Source organism: Falco punctatus (assembly GCF_963210335.1).
Source record: "Falco punctatus genome assembly, chromosome: 1".
NCBI lineage: Eukaryota > Metazoa > Chordata > Aves > Falconiformes > Falconidae > Falco > Falco punctatus.
The window spans coordinates 47,750,081-47,768,200 of NC_137580.1; the positions used below are offsets into that span (position 1 = coordinate 47,750,081).

At 37.6% G+C, this 18,120-nt stretch overlaps 1 protein-coding gene across 7 annotated transcripts in view; it reads left to right on the forward strand.

Moving 5' to 3' along the window:
- SH3BP2 (SH3 domain binding protein 2) overlaps positions 1-18,120 on the forward strand; it is a 92,860-nt gene that overhangs the window by 72,719 nt on the left and 2,021 nt on the right. For 5 of the 7 annotated variants that reach the window (XM_080410632.1, XM_080410633.1, XM_080410635.1 and 2 more), the window contains 11 exons: positions 7,341-7,480; positions 8,585-8,687; positions 10,367-10,484; positions 11,087-11,157; positions 11,560-11,648; positions 13,605-13,670; positions 14,244-14,832; positions 16,432-16,540; positions 16,868-16,923; positions 17,364-17,445; positions 17,698-17,757. In XM_080410632.1, the coding sequence (XP_080266758.1) occupies positions 7,341-7,480; positions 8,585-8,687; positions 10,367-10,484; positions 11,087-11,157; positions 11,560-11,648; positions 13,605-13,670; positions 14,244-14,832; positions 16,432-16,540; positions 16,868-16,923; positions 17,364-17,445; positions 17,698-17,757 (1,483 nt within the window). Of the gene's footprint in view, positions 1-621; positions 1,784-7,340; positions 7,481-8,584; positions 8,688-10,366; positions 10,485-11,086; positions 11,158-11,559; positions 11,649-13,604; positions 13,671-14,243; positions 14,833-16,431; positions 16,541-16,867; positions 16,924-17,363; positions 17,446-17,697; positions 17,758-18,120 lie in introns of those variants that run through there. The other 2 variants (XM_080410631.1, XM_080410630.1) reach the window with 2 other exon arrangements.

Sequence of the window (18,120 nt, forward strand, 5' to 3'; positions counted from 1 at the left end):
ATTTGAAATGAAAAATTCTGTATTTGAGCGCTTAAGTGAAGAAAGGGAGAACACAGCATCAGAAAGGTTAGAGTGGAAAAGCAGTGCTTCAGGAACATGTTGGATAAATGAGGCATAATTAAAATACGACTGTCAGGGCCAAAGAGCATGGTACTAAGGGAGTTTGGAGGGGAAAACCAAGACTTAGGTGTGTCAGACCAGAAAAGGGAATGAGGAACTGATTATTTTTTTTCCCAGTGTTATATACTCAAACGCTGTCATTTTGATCACAGCTTTTTTACTGAAGTGGAGATAAAGGTTGCAGAGATGTTAATGTAGAGTTAGAAGAGTATGCGTAGATAGCAGAGAATTGGGGGAGGAAAGATTGCTTTAAAGGATTGTGTGTTAACACTGAGTCTAAATTGCTAACTGATACTGTAGCACATAAAGCAAGTGAATTTAACTCCTAAACTGCTGAGATGTAGCCCTCTTTACATCTTTTCTGTGTGAAAAATCTGTTAATTAAGCCACTGACACAACTGGATGTTAATTCTTATTAAAGAGCATTGGGATTTTTTTGTTGATATGCTGATCCTTTTAGCTAAAAAGCAGCATGACTATGGAAGGAATGCAAATGGGTGCCCTGTGGAGAAGACTGAGAATTGCTTTTCTAGCTGGTACAGCCATGGCCGATATCTTTTGTGCTTTGATCAAAAAGAAAAGGTGTTATATAGAAACATCTTCCTTATATTTTGGAGCACAGATTTGTGTCCATTTCTCCAAAAATACATGAAGTATGCTTTACTTGGCATATTTATGTATGTAGATTTTTGTCTATCATTCTGAAACTTGGTAGTTGTTTTTCTCTTATTTGAACTTTCTAGCCTGAGGTATTGTTTGATTCGAGACAAAGTCAGTGAAACACTTGAATCCTTTTAAGAGGTCCAGATGAAAATAAGTGTAAAACAATAGCATTTCTTCATCATCTGTTGGTGATACTTGTCCTGTAGAACTGTTGCCCTTGCATGGTAAACCTCTTGAATTTTAATTTTATTGCCTTTTGTGGTTTGTGTAGCATCAGATGTACAGGCAAGACTTTCTTTAAAGCTGTGTAATCTTTCAAAATGGCTATTTTTAATTTCTTGGATTGAAGAGGGAAGGACAAGCTCCAGCTATTGGGGAGAATACAGAGATGAAATACTTATCTTAGTTCTGTGGTGCAATATGAGTACCTGAAGCACTGGTTTTTCAGAAGCACAGGCAGCATTTCTGAACTGTGCCTCTGCTGGTAGGAGCCTGAGTACACAGTAAGAAAAAAGGACTACTTTCTTATTCTTCCATGGGAAAATAGTTGATTGGAAGGTGAGTAGGAAGCAAGTGAGCACTAGAAAATTCTCTCTGCTTTCTGGCTTGATGTCTGACAGAGGCTTGAAGTATGCAGGGTTGGATTTATAACCTCTCCGGGAAGTTGGGAAATCTGACAAAGATAGTGCTGCCCACTAACACTGGGGGAAACGGGAAGTAACAAAGGAAACAAGTCATTGCCTAGGCGTCACTTTTGGCCACAGCGCAGATGCACAAGCACTTGGGGCAGGGTTTCTTTTCCTTTTGTGTGTTGAACATACAGCAGCTATTGCAGTCACTTCTGACCTTATAATACACAAAACGGGGAGAAGTGCAGAGATGTTCCTGCCGTGCCTGAGAGGGGCCATAAGTTATTAATGGCTTTGTCATCACAAAGGAAACAATCGTTTGGCGAAACTGTCAGCAGAAAAACTATGTGTCGATCAGGCAAGGTCACCAGGTTAGTGTATATTTGTGGCTTGTATTTCTGTCATCTTTTCTCTTTTTAGGTCAAGAGCAGACTAAACCTAAGAGTAGATATGGTATCTGAGGTAAAATACTTTTGACTTGTGCAGAAAATTCAAGGGTAAATTGAAGGGGGAAGAGATGAAGCAAGTGTTGGTTGAAAACATTTGCCAGAAAGGAAAAGCAAGTTAAACTGAGTAAACTTACTTAGAACAGTGTATCTCAGTCAGTCTTAGTTCTCTGTTCCCTTTGTTCTGCTGACTTCACAATGTTTGTACTGTGCTGTTAATCCTTCTGAGAGACTGTTATAAAAGCGGCTGTTAAAAGTATTAAGAAATGGAATGTGTAGCCAAAAATGTAGGGGAGAGATGGAGGAGTGTTTCAGAAATACTGGAGAATGGTTAATAAATGGAAAGAGAGACCTGAAAATTTTGCAGAAAGCTGTTTTAAGAACAGATGGTAAATGTTTAGATGGTTGAAGCAGAGAACTGTTTTTTGTTTGGAATTGTTAAGAGCACATTGGGGAAACTTTTATTTTAGTTTTGCTGTATGTAACGCTGCCTTATTTTTGGTTAAGACTTTTGTAGAGACTGAACCTTCAGTCTCCCTCTGCGTTGTGAGAGGAATGCATTCATTTCTGTAACTTATATGTTATATCTGTATTGTTGAATTTAAGTTATATATTCAGAAGGAAACTAGCATTTTGCTTTGCTAGGTTTTACTTTCAAATTAGAATCTAAAGACTAGAGGTTATGAGACATCATGGAGTTTAGAAAGTTCTCAGACATAATTGGCATAGAGATGCTTGTTACAAATTCAGATCAGGTTTCATTTTTGTACTGCAGCTTTGGAGGCTGTTTTTTTTAATTTGATTTCAGTATGACCAAACTGGGCTCCAGGACAGACCATAAATATTATTATAACAAGTGAGAACTTTTAATACAACTGTCAGCAGCTGTAGTTTCAGAGATGAGGGTTATGTGGTTTTATGCTTATGTACCACAAGTTGTGGAGGTAATCACATCTGCCATATGCTCTGCTCAAGTTAAGCAAGAACTGAGGTCTCACAGCTCTTCCAGGATGCTATCCTTAGTTGAATCACCTTGTTGTTGCTTTAATTGGGCTGAATGCAAATAGTTTTTAAGGCCAAAAGTGGTAAGTGTTCTTCTATAATGTAATCCAATTTTTTAATGTGGCAGAATTTTATTTTCACTCATGGAGAGACTTCTAGCCTGTAAAGTTACACCCTAGCCTCCAGTGTAGCTATTGTATGTACACTGACTGAGGGGATAGGTTTAAATTACTTCACAGAGGTATTCATTTGCATACTACACAATAATAGAAGTCTACACTCCATTTATATTTTGAGCTTGGTAACAGTATTGTCATGATTCAGAGAAAGTTCTGCATCAGACTGGTATCATCTAGGTTATACTATGAATGTCTAATTTCATATTTTTTTCATGCTGCTTGACTTTCATGGTCCTTTACAATAAAAAACACCAGCTCATTGTGATAGTGTTTGAGAAAAGTATACTTATGTGGTAGACTTGGACTGACTTTATTGATACATTAACAATACGCCGCAAATTGTTGTGTTTTTTTTTTTTTAGTCTGGCAGACCAGTTTGTACATATGAAGTAATTACAACAGTAATTGTATAAGCTCTGTATCGTGCTCAAGAGTGCTAACTGCACCATTCTATCTTTCCATAAGCATGTCTGAATGATGAAGCAAATCCTATAAACTGCTGTTCCACCATTTCTTCTGCTACACTCTGAGGCCTATTACCTCCCTCGCAGGCATAGAAATGTCACATGGATCATCTGAGAAACAAAGTGATGCAAAGCCTCTCACTGCCTGCTGCCAACCTCTTATGGTTCAGAGGGTTCAGTTCAGTGTTCTTTCAGTGGGAGAGAAGGTTGATTCAACGGGCACAGGTTTTGGGGCTTGATGGAAAACTTAACTTAAAAATATTCATGTAGTTCCTCAGTGAGGGAAAAGAAGAATTAAGTGTGTAGCCGTTACTAGAAGCTTGCACAAAACAGTGCATGGGTGATGTTACAGAAGACCAGCATCAGAAAAAGAGTATGGCTTGGCGCTGACTGCACTTCGTGGGCTCTGTGGAAGAGACTTTTCTTATGTACCTGGGGTGAAAATGTGTAGTGGGGTCTTTGGCTTTAGTGCAAGAATGTGATTGTGTAAGAAACAACTTGGGAATATCTTTCTGTTCTTAATGATCACAGTACTAACATTTCACTGCTTGCTATTGTGTATACCTGATAATGCAACATCGATCAATGTATTAAAAAAAGAAGAGGAATATCAAGAGTCCAAGGAAGCATCTCAGTGAGCTAAAGGCAGCCATGTTGTAGATGCTAAGACCTGAAAAATCTTTAAGAGCACTCACCTTTCCTTCCATCTCTACGATAAAGATTCTGTGGTTGCGTTGCTTTGCCAGCTTTCTCCTAACAGCTTGATGCAAAACAGCATCTACTGTCCTTTCAGAGCTGGTTTGTACCGTCAAGAAAATAATTAAAATCTGTTTGGGACTAGATTCAAAGTAGTTAAAATGTATTGTAAAAGCCTAACTGAAACATTTCAATTTAGAATACCAAAGTCCTCCCTATGTGTCTGCAAATGAAAGTGCTTGAGGAGCCTACAGATGTGATGGGCAGTGCTGCAAGCCACAGTGAGACCCAGAAATCAGGCACAGCAGCCTCTAAATCTGTTGAAAAGCCCAGTATGTTAGGTGGGCTCTTTAGCTGATATAAAGTGTACTTGGTTGCATGGAGTTCGGCCCCATCTCCTTGTATCCACTTAGCTGGGATGGGGAAGTTGAGAGGTTTGGTCTCTGTTCTCTGGGCTGTTTTATAGTCAGTAGTCAAAATTAAGAAATGATTGTGAATAGAGGAAGCAGAACCTGATACTCTGCTGTCCTTTCACCTCAGTTAGATCCTGTAGTTAGTCATCACACTGTAGAACTGGATTTATTCCCCTCTCACACACACACACACCCCCACACACACACTTGCTCCTCTGCTTCCATGATTATTCCCCCACCCTTCTGCCTGATATTCTGGCTCTTCAGGTGGAGGAAAAAATGCTCCATCCAGGCATGCTTTAGTGAGTAGTCTAACTAGTATGCTCCTGTACAGAAGAACAACTTGACCTAGTCAAACATTTGTTTTCTGTATTTACCTAGGGTGGGATACCCTTGTCTCCAGCATTTGTCATTGGCTTCCTAGAAATCTCAGCTTACTGGTTGTTTGGGATAACCTCTCTGAGATGTTTAACTCTGCCTCTTCTGATATGTTTTCAATCTAAGTACATAAAACTGAAACAGTTTCACTTCAAAGGCTAGGTGCTGTTTTGTTTTTTTGTAGTAAAAGCACACAGGATTTGAAGACTCATGATGAACTTGAAAGTGCTGGATGGCATTGACATTAATGTTAGAGTTAGTTCAAGAAAACTGACACCAGAGTATATTTATCTGAATAAAAAAAGTTCAATTTTTACTTAATCTTTTTTTTTAATATAACTAGAAAAAGACTGAAATAACTTAAGCATAAATTAATTTCTAATATTAGAATGTTGATGTGCTTGTTCTTAAAAGAAAAATTTAGCTCAGAATTTGCTTTTGTGTTCCTCATTTCAAGGAAATCACTCCTAGCAGTATTGCAGTGTGGTTTGGCATCAACAGCCAGCTGGTTAATGCTTTCCATTTCCCTCACTGACTTTTCTGTAAGACATGGAGAAAAAACTTGAAGGATTTGGGGGGTGTGGGGGTGTGGGGGTGGGGTGGGTATGTGCAGCAGGGGGGTAACTTTCTTGCTTTTTTCTTTAATTCTTAAAAGCTTGAAATACCTGCCTAGCCCCTTCTTGGACCTGTTAACTTGTTGTTGCTAGAAATTTCCTTGTGGGGGAGGAGGAAGAAGGAATAACTCAGCTTGGAAAGATCTCAATCATATAATAATAACAGGGAGGACATAGCAGAAGGAAGGATATAGCCGAATACAATAAAAGTAACTTACCTTTTGGTGAGCAGGGGGGTCCTGGAGGAAAATTGGAAACCATGGTGCTTTGCAGTGTCTGCTATGAGAACCTTTCTAGAGTCTTGGATCCTATCTTCTCTGCTTGTGCCTGTTTTACAACACTGGGGACTAAAACTTGATTTTTGTGAGCAAGTTCTAGTTTGGTAAGTTATGCATAGAGAATTCAATTGAGTTTACATTCTCCTGGTAGAAATAGCTAGCAATTTCAACTCCTCCCCACATCTGCATCATTAGCAAAGGGTAAGCAGGTAGATCTATAACTTAAGGTGATCCATTGAAAGATCAATGGACCTGCATTTCTGTTTTTTCTAACACATATACGACAGATCTGTACTCTGCTGTTGCAATTAATCCCTCAACAAAACTGTATTACTTGCTTATTCTTTTCAGTATGGGTACTTCAAGTTGCTGTCTTAGGCTGGAGAGACTCGTGCTCGGGTAGTTGTGTTGTGCTTTAGGCTCTTGGATTCCTGTACTGAGCTACACTATTGACTTCCGTTACTATCCCTTTCGGGAAAAGAAGTAAGCAGGATCCATTACATTGCAGTCATCCATTAAAAGCTTTTCAATTCTAAATCATCATTCATTTATCAGAAACTAATTAACTGAACTTCATTAGCTTGCCTTTTACTAGAAAAGGTCTCTAGCCCTACACCTGAGGACAACAGACCTTTTATGTCTAGGTCAAACTTCCCATTCAGTTCATGCGTGATTTCTTTTCTATGTTACAAAGTAGGATTTTTTTAGCCTAGTTTTGTTGCCAGTTGAAGAAAGAAAGGGCTCACAGCGATACATCAGGTGGAAAAATACTACTAAAGAAACTAATTTTTTTGGTAACCTGTTTAAGATGACTGCAGAATGAGGGGTAACTGCAAAGGTACTTGGTGGAGCATGGCATTAATAATAGATATATAAATCAAATGGATGCCTGTAGCAATCCGAGATGAACTTCACTTGCACAGGATGCGGTCATGTTGACATCCAGTATGAAATTATACGCTAACACTTTCATTCAGAATAAACCATGGAAATACAAGGAGTAAATAGTATTGGATACTGCAGTTACTAAAATATGACTGCTGATTCTCTCCTTTTGCAGAAAATTACATTGTATACATATGTGGCGTAGAACTTTGGGGAAGAAACTGATACTTTTTTTCTAGTCACCTGCCTGATGAAGTCTCACAATGTTATCTGGAGCACTTTTAAAACATAAATACTTAAATAACATTTGCTAAGCACTATTCCATTGTTTCAACAACTGTCAATCACTTTTGAGAGCTGTATAAAAATAAATTGGGACTTTTTGCACCAGGGTTTTTTAAACACTACAAACTTCCTGGAATCTATGAACACCCGTCTGTGCTACATATTTGACTGCTGAAGCATGTTAGTTGTTTGGAAAACTTGTTTAAGGAAACAAGCTTTGTTTCTTGGTACTCATTTCTTAAAGTAAAATCTAAATTTTAAACTGTTTGTAATTATTCTAAATTGCAGAATGATGGCCTCACAGCAGCAGGTCTGGCCAGTCCCAATGAAGGCAATTGGAGCACAAAACCTTTTGACGATGCCTGGAGGAGTGACCAAATCAGGGTATCTTCATAAAAAAGGAGGCACCCAGCTGCAGATCTTGAAGTGTAAGTTGAATAAGGTATTAAGTAAATTTTTAAATGCTTGCCTTTTGGGACATTTAACACATTTCATGTTAGCAGACACTTTGATGAAGCTGTTCTTCCAGTTACTTTGTCTATAGTGGATTACAATAGTAATATATAGATATATGTCAAACTGGAATATATGTATGAATGATATATATGAACCCATATTGAAAGAATTTCCTTTAATTGCTTAGGAACTGTAAGTCTTAGATGATAAATGCTGTGGCTGATTTTCTTGGTTAGATCTGTCAAGTCATTCACAAGTAAGCTTTTAAAGACAAACAGATTCCCGGGATGTGCATCAGTTTCAGATATTCTTTTCTAAAATAAATTCGTACTCAGCTTTTTTTTCCAGTTTTTATTCTGTACTGGAAAAAAATCCCCATCTCATGCTGCTGTTGTGAAATGGAAATTTTCTCACTGCCAACATTAGGCTGTACTTAAAACCAGTAAGTGCTTCTGGGATCAGAATCTTTTTACATGGATAAAACTTAAGACTTTGAGTTTATTTATATGCTACTTGTTTGCTATCCCTGTTTATAACTAAATATACTTAAATAGTTAAGGACAACAATTACTGTCTTTGATAAAGGAAGGAGTGTTAGTCACTTTAAAAAACCAAAATAAAACATTATTTCATTGGCAGGTTTATGTACTTGAGGTGAAAGAAGAGAGTGAGATACTGTCATGGTGGTTTTGGGATGGACGTAAATATGTATTTGTAGCCTCTGGCTACCTTCCTCCCATTTTGTTTTAGGTTGCGATCTTACATTAGCTTATTCTTGTAATCAAGGAGCACAGGTGGAGGTCAGATCTGCATTCTCTTAAGCTTCTTTTGAAGTTATCAGATCAGATGCCTCTCAAATGAGGAAAGTAAATACTACCCTTAGTTCTGAACCTCTGTGAATGCACAGCTTTACCATGTGACTGATCATCACAAGCTGTCACTTTGACTGGTTTGTGTTCTTTTATAATGATTATTAAGATTACTGAAAACTTAAACAATAATTCTACCCAAGTTAAGAGGTTCTAGTTAATGTACTGACTTTGGCTTTACATATTGCTTGTGTTTTTTCTTTTCAGGGCCATTGAGATTTGTGATTATCCATGAGGGCTGTATTTACTATTTTAAGAGCAGCACATCTGCATCCCCACAGGGTGCATTTTCTTTGAATGGTTACAACAGGTGAGTACCAAAGAAATTATTTGATACCCAAGCTCCTTTTACTTAATGCAGAGGACTACGGTTTTCATTTCCAGTGAAGTTAAACACAGCTACGTCTGTTGTTTGGGTTAGGCACTGATCTCAAGATTCCAAGAGATGTATTCCTTTCAAATTGTATATATGATGTTTCCTGTGCTTTGTAAGGGTATAGCCTTCATCTTTTGTAATTTAACTGGTACAGCTGTTAAAATTGCCATGGGCTTACTCTTGTTAGTGACTTAATGCAGACTTTGCACATGCAGGTAGATGAGGATTCTTTCAGACTTAACAATCTTTGTTCTATAGTGATTTCAGTTATTGCCACAAAAATAGAAAGGAATCAGAAAAGAATATTTATGGACTTACTGATTCAGTAATGCTAGTGTCAAAACTGAATCAACTATGGAAGTGATAAATGAGAAGATGCATGTGCAAAATGTCTGACTCATTTTGCTAGATGTTATAAACCATAATATTTGCTTCTTAAGTTGAAGACAAAAATAATTGCTTTCAAGTTAACCAGTGCTATCAGAATGGGTACTTCCTACATTAACATCCTTATTAGCCTTACATAGGGAAGTAACTTACAGTTCTGTTTGTGGCTTTGTTTGGACTGGGCAGATGCAGAAAATTACAACCTCCTGTTTGAAAGTAGGATTTGGGTTATAAAAAAGATGCAATTTCTAATTCTGAAAGAATTCTGCAGTTGACATTGTTCTTAATGGCAGCTTCAAGGTGTTTATTAGATATATTTTCTTCAAAACAATGTTACCTTGATTAGGTAACTAACCAAAAGTCAAATGTTTCTAAGAATCTATTTTTTTTTCCCCTCTACATTTACAAGCTACCTTCCCTACATATTAAAGACTTATGGAAATGCTGTATTTTGAGGAAATTTAAAAAATTTAGGAACAAGAAAGGCAGGCCCATAATGATTGTAAAAACTTTTATCAGAGATCTCTAAGGCTTATGCTTGAATACATCTTATAAATGTTAATTTTAGATTGCACACAATCTTAGGACTTTAGTCTCCTCATTTGCTCCAAAGCTTTACAGCAATTATTTGCAGCCAGATTTTTGTGTGTGGAAGGAATTTCCTCACTGGAGACTCCTCTGGGGAAAAAACAGAAAGAAGCAAAACATCTAATACAGGTTTTGGAAGAGGCTGAGTTACGCTTGTTTTAATGTAATAAAAAAGTGCAAGAAAGTGTTTATAAGGGAAAAATAGAAAAGTTAAGTTGATATTAGTTCACCTTTATTTTCATGGAAAAACTGTTTTGCTTTTTGCTCTGTGCCTTTCTGAAATAAGGATCACAAGGCTCCCTGAGTTGTTCTTACTATGTTGTGAAGCTTGTGAATTAATACAACTCATTGAAACTATTGAACAGGTCAAAACATCCATTTATAAGTCTGGCTGGTGGTTTAAGTAGTTCTCTTTCTCCTGTTAGCACTCCTGCATTGTCCTTTCTACAACTTTAATGGAGAAGTACTACAAACACACATATGGGGATTTTTGTGGTGCTTTCTTGGGCTTGGGGGTTATTTTTCATAAGGCACTTATGAGGTAAGTAAAACTGCTTCCTATCAGAGCTTCACGACTTGCTCAGCAGCCTTGATTTCATAGCTTAAGGTTTTTTTGCATTGGTGCTTCTGTTTTTCAGGGTTATGCGAGCTGCTGAGGAGACAACATCGAGCAACGTGTTTCCTTTCAAGTTAGTTCACATTAGCAAGAAGCATAGGACCTGGTTTTTTTCAGCTTCTTCTGAAGATGAGAGAAAGGTCACTTTCTTCTTCTTTTGCAATATACTTTTCCTTGAAGCAGAAAGACAATCTTGGACTTTCCTAAAATCTAAATGAATTGGATATTCGGATGTCACTGAAATTTGTATACCTAGTTCTTTGGACTCCTCTGAAAATCATGTCTGAAGTTTTAACTATTAAGTTAGTGTTAGTTCAAGTTGTAATTTAGGAAATGGCTATAAGTGACATACTAGATGGCATGGTTTTCTCCATATTCCTTGGGGGTTTTTAGCTAAGGAACAAAATACTTGTACGTTAAACCTTTGAATGATGGAAGGATGAAAAACTGTTCAGTGAAATCTCTCACCTATGAACATACCATGAACAAGTACCTGGCTTTAGAAATAACAGCTTGATATACGCAAACTCAAAGCTTAATATTATAATACCTTCTTATAGCATTTTAGACGGCCAAAACATTTGACTGATAAGTCCTCCCAGTATAGTGTTACAGTTAAATACTATTTCAGTGTAAGTTCCTTGCACAGTTACTCTGTACTTACAGAGGGCAGATGCTGTGCATCTTTGTTTAACTGTTTAAAGATGGATGTGTTGAATGTTGTGGTTTTATTCTTATTTAGAATTGGATGCTGTCCTTGCGGAGGGAAATTGATCACTACCATGAGAAGAAAGAAACAACAACAGAATTCAGGTATAAACCCTTAATCTTTATTTGCTTTACATCCCTTTTGCACTATCTCTTGACAGTGGTGTTATAGACTTTTTGCACCTACAGTTGAATTACTGTTAAATAAAAACAGGTGCAGTAAGGCCCGAGAATGAAAGGCCTTCCTGATACATAGTTTAAAGAATACCAAGACAAAAAGTAAGTTTTTTACTAAAAAAACCTTAAAATGTCAGCTTTGTGTGAAATAAATAAAAGCTTTTAAAAGACAGCAGCAACATATCTGGCTGTTAGCTAGGAAATGGGAATAGATTGCTTCTGTTTTTCCAGCATTCCTTTACAGTGCTGCAGTCCTTCTAACAGACATGTTTACTGTTCCAAGACCCACACCACAGTAATGCAGAAGGTACTCTGTCTTTTCTTTTCCAGTGACTCTGGCTCTGATGCAGACAGTTTCTATGGCTCAGTAGAACGTCCCATTGATATTAAGTATTCTCATCATTCAGCAGATAATGAAGGTGACAAATTTAGACACTGATAAATAAGTTATATTTATTTGCTTCTTTAGCTTGTCTGGCTTCTGCAGGAATTATTCCCACAGCTTAAGCAAACTGATGCAATTTACAACTGTAAGTTCTTTTTTTTTGCAGGGTGTGTAGTTACAATTTTAAATCAGAAGCAGATAATCTGTGCTATAAGCCATCAGTAAAAATAAATGTTAACTAAAGAAATTTAGATCTTTCAAGGAGGTGCCTGACACACTAATAATACTACTTAAATTTTTTTATTAAGACTGCATGTTGGATAGTTTTTAGATCTAGCAAAAAGATAAAACTTTTGAGTATGTCCATAGGACATAGTGTAGAGAACATTTTCTTTATTATCATAATTTAGTATTTCTGGTGGTAATTGAATGTAATTATAATAATAGGATATTATTCACTTATAAGTAAGTTCTGAAAACATGTGGAGACAATACAGTAAAACATTGTGGAGCCAATTACCTCCTATCTAGACTGAAATTAATTCACCTGTACTGCAAAACAAGCGGTCACCCATACTGGGATATTGTTGTATTTGTGTTGTTGTCTGTTTAGTATGAAACAGAATTGATCATCCTTGCAGTTCAGGAAGATCTTACATTAGATATAGGGATGGGCCTATGCGAAATGCATAGGATAACATTCTTCAATTACTTCCAAGCTTTTTAAAGTCAGACTCTGAAAATCTCATTCTTAGCATAGCTTTTTTTATTCATTTGATACCTGTTCATTGCAGTAGTTGCTTCACAATAGTTTGGGCTGAGTTTATTTTTTAAATAGAAGTGAGGACGTTACAGAAAGCAGAAAGAGAGGCATTCACAGGATAGTTCAGCAATGCCTTCCTAGTCAAGAACTGTGTTAATAAACCCAACTTGAGAAGCTTCCCTCGAGTCTCAACATAATTCCTTTACTAGGCCTTTTCCCATCTGCCCTTTGAGATTTCTAACGGCAGGGTTGATTGGAGCAAATACTCTCATTTCCTGAAAGGAAATTCCTGACTACTTTTCCTGATGAGGATAAAAAGGCACAAGTGAGTCTTTTTAGGAAATCTGGGTCAGTTCCTGCAAAGCAGAGGAAAACAGACTCATTAGCATTTCTTGTAGGATTGTAGTTTAGTACTTCTGTGTTTATGGGAGAGAAGGGTTGTATGCAATACAAATTATGTTGAGGCCTAGCAGGAGTTTAAATTAGGAAAAACAGAAGAGCTAACCGATTTTTATCGGATAGTCTTACCTCTTTGTGCATTTCTCTGGAGAAATACTGCATATTGTCCTTGAGGCTCCTATCATAGTCAATGATGAGAAATTACTGCCTAGAAGTAGCATGTTTTTCATGTCTTGATTATTATGACTTAAAGGCAACACTGAAACAATTTAAGATACTTGTGGTACTTTTTTTGTTTGTTTGTTTGTTTGTTTTGGTTTTTTTTGTTGTTGTTGCCAGAGCAAGGCAAAAGAATGAATTGGTTTGTAGATCATTAGGCTTGCTTAGCCTTCTTTATTGTGAAATCATAAATGTAGCTGTGTTAGGGTTAGGTTTGGGCAGTGGTTTTTTTGGTTTTTCCAACTGATTTTTCCAGTGCATCCATGTAGTTGTGTCTCTGCAACTGATTGGAATTTTTCTGAGGAAGGCTACTAGAAAGTGTCACCAGAAAGTAATTTTTAACTTGAAGGATGGAAAAAATTTTATGTGCAGTGTAATTCATTTACCATTGCTGTAAGTGATGACTTTCTTGATTGACATAAAATTTAGGGAAATAACTTATCTAAATAGCAGAGGTGTGACCAAAATTTTTAATTTTCTACCTCTTTTAAAAAAAATCTAACTGAAAAATACTTGTTTATTAAAAAGCAGTAAGTACTCGGTACTCTTTTGTGATTCCAGGAGTACTTACTAATGTCTGACACATTGGTTTGTTTTTTTTATGTGCAGATTACGACCAGGAGGAAGAAGATGAGTCTTACTTGCAGCCAGATACTTCTGACATAATGAGAGATGGTATGTGATTTCTTTCATTCCCTTCACAGAAGGCCCCACGAAAGGCCCCCAGTAAAACTCATACTAGTGTAAAATGCCAGATTATTATTTTGGCTTGGTCATATCTAAAGCATTGCAGGAGGTAAACTATGTGAAGCAATGTACAGATACCTTATCCTGAGAGGTATTTAGGGTCAAAAGTTCCTAGTAACAGCAGTAATAATTTTCAGAAGTGTTACATGCCTTTAAGAGCATTATTTCCTGCAGGCCTCCTTCCCTGGAAGGACCTGTATCTGGTCATCAGTCTGGAGGAGGGGTAATGCTTTTAATGTAGTCTCTTTTTCTTTATTTTTAGCAAAGGGAAAACTCTTTGCGAAGTCATTATAAGCCATGCCTGAATAAAAGTGGCAGGATTTTCCTACACACCACATCTAGAATTTTGCTGAAAGTTAAACAACTATCTAACATTTTGGGTACTAGCAGACCAGATGCCAATGAAATATCTAAAATCACATAGAACATTAATTTGGAAAGTCTCATTTCTTGACATACTGTGTTTCCAATCTGTGGTTTTTGGGTGTTTTCTTTCTGCAGATATGGTCCTGCCCCCAGCCTACCCACCTCCACCAGTTCCTCATGTCAGAAAAGCTGCCTACTCAGAATCAAGGGCAAATTCCGTTGGTGGCAAATCTACTGTGCCAGTACCACCACCGCCTCCTAAAAGAAGCTTACCTGATATCAAACTAGAGGATCTCTTAAATGTGAGAGAACCCCAGTTACAATGCCGAGCTGAACCTAATTTAAAGATTCAATCTTCAAGCCGGAGACTAAGTGAACAGCTGCCCCCTGTACCCCCTCTACCTCTTTTCAAAAAGCCTCTGTGTGTCAAAGAGTCATGCTCATTGCCTCCAGAGCCTCTGCCTCTAGCTCAAGTTCTTGCTACTCCAGAAGGATGTGAGAAGCTAAAAACCTTAAACCTTTCACCACGAACTCCTCTTCCACTACCAAGCAGTAAACCCAAGCTGTCACAGTTAACTGAAAAAACAGTAGAGCCCAGAGTGCCAGGAGAACACGGTAAACCTCGACTGTTTGTGCCACCAGTGCTCCCAAAGCCACCTGTGCCAAGCCACCAGCCCCCTGTAATCAAGCCTAGACCAGAGAAGTTTTCATGTCCCCAGTTACAGTAAGTATGAAAATACAATGTGCTATTAAATTTTTCCATTGTGTATTAATTAATTAGTTGACGGACATATTTCTCAGATTCACATCAACATCTGTTTCTCTTCCCTGCACCATCCCTCTCTCCCTGACAGTGTTGTGCTTTTCGGCCTCTGTATTTGTCAATTTGAAAATTTTGCATGAGCTTAGGTTTTAAAATAGTATAGCAAGAAATAGTAGATAAACCAAACTTTAAAAAATTACACCAAAACCTGTAGTTCATTAGTTTTCAGGTGTGTCTTAAAGACTTCATAGCCTTTGCTGAGAGTGAACAAGAAACTTTTATGTCAGAACCTCAGTGGACTGTGAAAATGATTTTAGGCTTCTGTGGAGATAGGGTATGTGTTTCATCTTATATTAAGATCAGCTTTAGTAAGGCATGTGTAACTAGTTATAGCCATGAATCAGATAAATCATCCAATGGACCGCAATATTTTTATCAGCTCTGAAGAACAAGTAGTAAAACCTTTAAAAACAGTACAAGGAAGACACTGATATACAGGACTGAGTCCAGTGGAAGGCCACTGAGATGTTTGGGCTGCAGCACATGATATGTCAGAAGAGGCTGAGAGAACTGGATTCATTCAACCTTTAGGAAGGCTAATGGGAAATTGCTGCTGTCTACAACTGCTTAATGGGTGGGTCTGGAGAAGACAGAGCAAGACCTCAGAGGTCTGCAGTGGTAGGATTAGAGGCAACAAGCAGAAGTTGGAAGCTGGGAAATTACAGCTAGACATTAGGAAAAACTTCACCAGAACAAGTTGCTGTGGCGTGCCTGTGGAATAAATCTCCATCCTTGGAGATACTCAAACTTGACTGGACATCTTGTCCTGAGCTACCTGATCTCATTGGTCTTGTTTTGTGCTGGACCTTGGACTAAATGATCTCTAGAGGTCCCTGTCAACCTAAATTAATCTGTGATTACCTAAATTAATCTGTGCGTACTGTATTCGGCTCTGGGGCCCCCAACATAAGAAGAACATGGACCTGTTGGAGTGAGTCCAGAGAAGGGTCACCAAGATGATCAGAGGGCTTGGAGCACCTCTCCTATGAAGACAGGCTGAGAGAGTTGGGGTGGTTCAGCCTGGAGGAGGTGCTGGGGAGACCTTATTGTGGCCTTCCAGTACCTAAAGGTGGCCTACAAGAAAGCTGGAGAGAGACTGTTTGCAAGGGCATGTAGCGATAGCATGAGGGGGAATGGCTTTAAACTGAAAGAGGGTAGATTTGGATTAGATATAAGGAAGAAATTCTTTACCATGAAGCTGGTGAGGCACTGGAACAGGTTGCCCAGAGCAGCTGCGGATGGCCCATCCCTGGCAGTGTTCAAGGCCAGGCTGGATGGGGCTTTGAGCAACCTGGTCTAGTGGAAGGTGTCCCTGCCCGTGGCAGAGTGGGTGAAACTAGGTGATCTTGAAGGTGCCTTCCAACCCAAACCATTCCATGATTTGGGGGCTAAACTGGAACTTGTTCTTCAGTTATCATTTTATTATCCCTTCAGTGTTTAGTGTATATTTGTTCTGTTTTCCTGAGGATACGTCCTTAGTTTTTGTTCTGTTTCTGCCAGGAGATCACCACCAGACGGACAGAGTTTTAGAAGTTTCTCATTTGAAAAACCAGCACTACCCTCCAAGCCAAACCAACATGATGAGGATTCTGATGATGACTATGAAAAAGTAAGATCAAGTAGATTATCCATTCTCGAAGGGGGTGGGTTTTTTTCCTCACTTATGTATACTTTTGGGAATGTTTTAAATGCATTATTTCAGGAAAAAAAAAACTTTCTAAAAACGCAGTACTATGATTTCTGTTTTAAAATAAAAAAATTATTGAGCTTTAAGGAATGCCTTGATGAACTCTAGATTTTAATATTGAATGTAAAGATTAAATAACCATTAACAATTTCAGATACTAATGGCTGTAGCTTATTTGCATAAAAGTTGCTAGCATTTTGAGTTGTCACTGACTTACGTAGTGATTTATTTTCTCCATACTTTTTACAGGTTGGACTGCCTACTTCCATATTTCTTAATACCTCTGAATCCTTTGAAGTTGAAAGGTAGAATGTGACTTTAAAACAGTTCTTAGAAGTCCTACAAAATTCTGCACTGAACAGTAGTCCAAAGATCATTTTGATGGGTACAATTTGTGTTTAAAAACACAATAAAAGTATTTAAAATTCCTTTAGTATGGAAATCACTTTTTAGAGAAGTTAGTTCAGTGCTCATCTACCAATTGAAAATGCATAGTACTTACAAAGTGATTTTGCTTCATCTGGAGAAGGTCGTTCTTCCAGGATGCTAGATGGGACAGAAAGCCGGATCTTCTGTGCTGCTTTAGGCTGGTTCGGATGCTAAACAGTGAAATTATTTCAGCTACGATGTACTATGAATTATTACAACCAAAACAGAGATTTGTAATAAGAATTTTAAGAATCTAGGCATTTTACTTATCTGAGTCATAAAATGCTGATATATTTAATTGCTGTATTATTTTTAGGACGTTTAAAGCTAGTAGCCCACAGGGACAGCCGCAGAATGGATTGTACTGTATTAGGAACTCATCTACTAAGCCTGGAAAGGTAACTTGCAATTGCGGATTCTACCTCACAGAAACCTTTTTGATGTGGAGATACTGTATGTTATATATGATAAAATACTTAAAAAATTTAGATGTACTCTTCCTTAAAGCAAGAAAATCTGAGACAATCACTATCATAATGTCAGTGACTTACTATTTTTTTAGGCTGGATTGTAACTAATTCTTTAATAATACATTGACTTAGAAAAGCTTACTAGCATAGACTGAATATGTTGCATTTTTCTTCTTCAAGGTATTGGTTGTATGGGATAAATCTGCAGAAAAAGTGAGAAACTACAGAATATTTGAAAAGGTTAGTAGCTACGCTATGTATGCATTTCATATATACATATGTGCATAAAGGATACATGTGTATAGGTATACATTGGAACAAGCAAGTTGAAGTCTAAACTTGTTCCCATTCCCAAAAGTAAAAAATACGCTGATTTACAAATATCTGGTCTAGGATGAGAGTTTGAGTACTCGGATCTGGGCTTTCTAGTTGCTGTATCATGCAAAAGACAAACTAGCTGTAAATGTTCACAGCTCAATTTCAGCTCCAGTCAAATCCTAAAGAAAGGAATTATTCATATTCCTGAGTTTAATTTGGTCTTATTTGTGTGACTAGATTGCAAAGCAGTAGCTTGTTTGAAAGAACTTCTTAGTTATGATGATG